The 5,929-nt window shown below is 41.1% G+C and overlaps 1 protein-coding gene across 7 annotated transcripts in view; it reads left to right on the top strand.

The window, feature by feature from the left end:
- Positions 1-5,929, top strand: part of RALGPS1 (Ral GEF with PH domain and SH3 binding motif 1) — a 221,240-nt gene that overhangs the window by 79,869 nt on the left and 135,442 nt on the right. For all 7 annotated transcript variants that reach the window (XR_435916.2, XM_006768548.2, XM_006768544.2 and 4 more), the window contains exon 6: positions 5,415-5,504. Coding sequence is in view for 6 of the 7 variants with exons in the window: in XM_006768548.2 (XP_006768611.1) it covers positions 5,415-5,504 (90 nt within the window). In the remaining variant the exon portion in view is untranslated. The remainder of the gene's footprint in view (positions 1-5,414; positions 5,505-5,929) is intronic.

The following is a 5,929-nucleotide window of genomic DNA, read 5'->3' as shown; positions in this document are numbered from 1 at the left end:
TAGAAATAGAGAAATATGCTATTTTCATGTATTAGAAGATTCTTTATTAAGTTCTTCCCAGTTGATCTGTAGATTCAGTTCAAGCCCAATCAAAATCTCAGCAAGCTATTTTATAACTATCAATAAACTGATTCTAAAGCTTATATGGAAAGATTAAAGACATAATACTGAAAAAGAACAAAGTTGGCAGACTCACTCTACCTGATTTCAAGGCAGACAGAAAAGCTACAGTAATAAAGACAGCATGTTATTAGCCAAAGACTAGACATCTAAGACAGTGGAACAGAATAGAGCAGTGGTCGCCAACTGGTGGTCCACAGACCACTGGTGGTCTCTGAGGTCCGAAAGGTTGGCGACCGCTGCAATAGAGAGCCTAGAAGTAGACCCATACAAACATAGTCAACTGGTCTTTGACAAATGCATAGGGACATTCAATGGAGTAAGGGTAATTTTATCAACAAATGATGCTGGAATAATTGGAATTTTTTCAGCATATATAAAAAAATGAACCTAGAGTTTATATCTTTCATAAAAATTAACTTAAAATGGACATAGACCTAAATGTAAAAGCCAAAACTATAGGTCAGACTCGATAGACTTTCCTAAATAGTGGCAATTTAAGTGGAAGCCAGAAATCAAAACTATAAAACTTTTAGGAAAAAACATAGAAGAAAATCTACATGACCTTTGGTGATTACTTATTAGATATGATACCAAAAGTACAATCCATGAAAGAAAAACTTGAAAAGCTGGACTTCATGAAAATTAAAAAATTCTACTCTGCAAAAGACATTGCTAAGAGAATTTTTTTTTAAAAAAAGCACAAACTGGAAAAAATATTTACAAAACACATATCTGATAAAAGACTTGTATCCAAAATATACTCTGAAAATTCAACAATAAGAAAACAACCCAATTAAAAAATGGGCAAAAGATCTGAGTAGACACCTCACCCAGGAAGATGTGCATATGGCAAATAAACATGAAAAGATGCTCAACATCATGTGTCACTGGAAAATGGAAAAGACTACATGCCAATTTAAATAGCTAAGAAACAAAATCTGACAAATGCCAATTGCTAGCAATACCTAGAGCAACACAAACTCGTTCATTGCTGGTGGGAATGCAGAGTGTGCAGACACAATCCAGCAACGCACTGCTAGGCTTCTGGTTTCTAATCTCATTGTCTACTAAAAGGAACCCAGGCTTTTTGGAGAAAAGTGGCTGGTTTAGGACTGGAGCAAGAAATGTCCAAGATGAGCCTGTAGCGCCTTATAGTGCTGGAAAATAAGGAAATGCTTAAACAAGCCCACAAACCAAAGCAATGCTGGGGGCCAAAGGGAAGGGACGCAGGAACCAACTGAAAGAGGCCTCAGTGGCTGAAGCGGGAATGATCTGAGCAAGAAAATAAATGACACAGTATTGGATCAGAACCCAAAGTATAAAATAAATATAGGTGAGTCCATTCTGATATAAATAAGTGATTGGATAAATAAAGGGGGCAGACAAGACAAACCTCCTATGCAGAAGAATTCCAAATAATTAACGTAGATCGTTTGCCCTCAAGAAGGTGGAGCAAGCATAGCTGCCCTCTTCCCTCTGTAGCATCTTCCTTGGAGAGTTTGAGGTGAAAGTATTATTTATGTGACCAATTCCCTATTGATGGGCATTTTCTATTCTTTTGCTTTATAAACAGTGCGTCAGTGAACCTTTGTACATATGTCCCTCTAAATTTCTATATTCATAAGGTAACTATTCTAGGGAGAATATAACTTTAAAGACACATTCAAGTTGTTCTTCAAAATGGTCCTATGAATTTATATTCACCAAAACAGTGTCGAAAAGTACCAGTTTCTCCACACTTTTGGTACAATGTATGATTCACAAAGGGTTAATGTGTTTTCTTTAATATACAAAGAACATTTACTAATGAATAGTAAGAGGACAAATGTCCCAATAGTAGAAAGATGGGTGAAGGACCTGAGCAGGTAATTCACAAGGCAAATAGTACAAGTGACCTATAAATATTTGTAACAAAAAATTGAAAAGAAGGCAAAAAATGTATATTGAGCAGTCATTAAAGAGATGCAAGATAGAAACAGTGAGATATTATTTTGCCCATTAGTTTAGTAATGAAAAAAAGAGTTGTAATAACTGGTACATGTGCCTATGTATGGGAACACTGATCTGCTCAAACTTGTTGATAGATAAACAAATAGACCTTTTAGAGGCCAAGTTTTTTATATCTACTTTTGGAAAATAGGTACACATACTTTTATTCATTCCACCTTACAGGAATTTTATCCTAAGACATTAACTAAAAATATGTAAAGATACACACACACACACACACACACATACACACATACACACACACACACCACAGAAAAATTTTTTTATGTGTTAATCCTCACCCGAGGATATTTTTTCCATTGATTTTTTTTAGAGAAGTAGGAAGGGAGGGAGGGAGAGAGCAAGAGAAAAAGAAACATTGATATGAGAGAGATTCATTGCTCAGCTGCCTCCCGAATGAATCCCAACCGGGGCTGGGGATTAAATCTACAACCCAGGTATGTGCCGTTGACCGGGAATCAAACCCAAGACCCTCCTGTGTGCGGGCCCGCACTCTAACCATTTAGCAATCTGGCCAGGGCACCACAACATTCTTTTCTACAACAAAAAATTAGAAATAACCTACCCAACAATAGGGGATCACTTAATGATTATACATTCCTAAGATGAAATACCTAGCAGCCCCTAAAAAGTATGTTGTGGAAGAATATTTATTCACTTACAGAAATTCTTGTGATATGATTAACATACGACGTATACTCTTTGGAAAGAAAGGTTAGATGGACACACACCACAGTGGTTATCTTGGTGGTCTGTATGTTGCAAGTGATTCATCTTTTGTGCTTATCTCTGTTTCCCTTGTTTTCTACATTAAGCTTCTTTTAAATTTTGTAGTTAGAAAAGAGAATTAAAAATGTTTAGGCCCTAGTTGGTTTGGCTTAGTGGATGGAGCATTGGCCTGCAGACTGTAGGGTCCCAGGTTTCATTCCAGTCAAGGGCACATGCCAGGGTTGTGGGCTTGATCCCCAGTGGGGGGTATGCAGGAGGCAGCCAATCAACGACTGTCTCTCATCATTGATGTTTACATCTCTTTCTCCCTCTCCCTTCCTCTCTGAAATCAATTGAAAATAATGAGAGAGAGAGAGAGAGCGAGCACAGAGTCTTCCGGTTGACCAATTCTGAAAGCTGACCCTTCCTCTCTGAAATCAATAAAAATATATTTTAAAAAATGTTTAGAACTGCTGATCCTACCTTTGTAATATCTTCCTTACCTGCCCCTTCCTCCATCTGCCTCAGTGTGGCCCAGCTCAGGACTCCCACCTCTCACTTAGACCATTGCACCAACTTCCTGTTGGGTGTTCCTATAAAGGGATCTAGCCTGTCATTCTTCTGCTCAGAAGCCTCTGGGACTCTCCTGTGTGTAATTACTTGTCTTAGGTCCTTCTTATCACTTTATATCTCCAGACCCCTACAATCTGGCTTTCACTTCTCTTGTTAGCATCAAATCTCCCTCATCATCTCCACCCCACAGCTGTTGCATTAGTCTACTTGGCTCTCCCTGGTCCTGGTGTATACACCACACCTCAGTCCTACCTTTACCTGTCGAAAGTCTACCCACCTTTCAAGACCTGCCTCCTCCAAGAAGCCCTCCTCTACTCTATCATCACCTCCCCCATACTCCAGGTCAGGCCACCACCACCAGCTGCCTCCTCCTCTGGTCACCTCCATACCAGGCAAGCACTGATAGGGTCTGGATTGCAGTGCCTGGAGCCTGTACACAGTAAGGGCTTCATGAAAGTCTGTTGGATTGAATTGACCTAGAGTTGCCTCCACATGTCATATGCTACAGATCAGAGTCAACTCTCCTGCTCTGTAAATATGTGTGATTTTTTGGCATGCAGGAATTTGTTAGATGATACAGGACACGTAAATGATCACGCTGGAGATTATGTGGCATAAAAATGTGCATGTATTAAAATATAAGGTTTATGGGTATGTAACGTGGTATCCAGAATATCTTCCTTCCATAACTGGCTAGTAAACATTTGAGTCTGAACTTAATTTTAGGCAATTCCTTGGGAAAAAATGATTCTATGGAAACCAGGGCAAGCCCTGGAACCAACCACAGATAGTTATGCAGAGAAAACTTTTCTATAATATTCCTGCTTAATGTGAAAAGCAGAGTTTTGATTCTTGGTTATTCTTTCCTTGTTTTCTCATTGGAAAGGGCCAGTACTTCAGTAAAGAGGATACATTTGGTTGCAGCAGTAAACGTGCTTTGTTAACTCTAGAATATTCTTAACTAATTTTTGCTTAGTAGAATTTAGAGGTTTTCAATGCCCTGCCTTCCTTTGAACCCCACACTCTGTCCCTACTCCCCACCTTTCTCTTTAGAGCTTCACTGCCCTCTTAGCCTCTGTGCTCTGCAAAGAGCCGTGGCAGCAGTGAAACCCCAGCCAGAAAGCTGGCCACTCCCCAGAGCTCTCGGCATAAAGCTCCTCTGTGTTCTCAGAGGTGTCATGCGAGTCAACTACACATGGGGAGATGACTTTCTTGGTCCCACCAAAGGACTCAGGGGCTTGAGGATGTTGATTTATGTGAGAGGTCAAGCATGAGTGATGTTCTGAACCAGAAGTACCAGGATGCTCTTTGGCATCTGCTGTCTCCACAAAATGTCCTTAATCTGCATTGTTTTATGGAACTTTGTAAGATATTTCTGTGTCATTTTCATTAGTATTTGGGTAACCCTACCCTAGAAAATTAAACTTGTTACAATTGTGTGGATATTGGTAAATTGTTCTTGTCTAAGTCTGGCTGAGGATATGGATCTCGTGGGTGGTACTGACAGTATGCATATCCCTTTGGCCACCGGTCCATCCATCCATCCATCCATCCATCCATCCATCTATCCATCCATCCATCCATCCATCCATCCATGGCCTCCCCACATCTGGGATCCTTCTGAATAGGAATCCTTTCTGACCCATCTCAGAATTCCCTGCAGCGCTTGTCGAGAGACTCCTGTCATGGAGGTGCAATAACTAACCCCTGGGGGACGACAAAAGTATTGACCTCTCAGCACCACTGTGTGTTGGAGAGGTGGTGCTGAGAGTAGGGGACCCATTTGCCAGGTAGGGTGTCATTAAGGAACCCAAGACCTCACACAACCCTGGGTGATGCTTTCCCAGTTTCCCAGCCTCTTGGAAATCCCATTAAAAGTGGTGGGCAGGGTGACATGGTGGCCCAGCATTTAACAACTTTTCTGGTGTGTGTGTGTGTGTGTGTGTGTGTGTGTGTGTGTCTGTCTGTCTGTCTGTCTGTTTGTGTATTTGACTCTACAGGTCAGCTTTTGGGTTGTACGAGAAATTCTAACAGCACAGACTTTAAAAATAAGGGCAGAAATCCTGAGCCATTTTGTGAAAATAGCCAAGGTAAGCTGTTTTTTATTTTATTTTTTCAATCCCCTTTCCTTTCCTTTCTCTCTTTGTCTCAAAAATGTGTCCCTGCCCAGATGGCGTGGCTCAGTGGTTAAGCATCGACCTATGAACCAGAAGCTTAGGATTCGATTTCCGGTCAGGACACAGGCCCGGTCAGGACACACGCCTGGGTTTCAGGCAGCCAATCAATGATTCTGTCTCATTGATGTTTCTATCTGTCTTTTCCTCTCTCTTCCTATCTGAAATCCATAAAAAAATATTTAAAAAATGTTTCCTCAAGAATTTGGGAGCAGCTGTGCTCTGGGTCTGCCTGGGCAGGGTTCAGATAGGGGGCTGTGACCTGACTTCCCCAGACAGAGGCAGCTGGGAGACCGACCTGGATGCCCACTCAGCTCCCCACCCCCCCCCCCAAACACACA

Source organism: Myotis davidii, unplaced genomic scaffold, assembly GCF_000327345.1.
Source record: "Myotis davidii unplaced genomic scaffold, ASM32734v1 scaffold142, whole genome shotgun sequence".
NCBI classification, from domain to species: Eukaryota; Metazoa; Chordata; class Mammalia; order Chiroptera; family Vespertilionidae; genus Myotis; species Myotis davidii.
The sequence above is the reverse complement of the archived record's forward strand: the minus strand, read 5'-3'. Positions and strand labels throughout refer to the sequence as shown.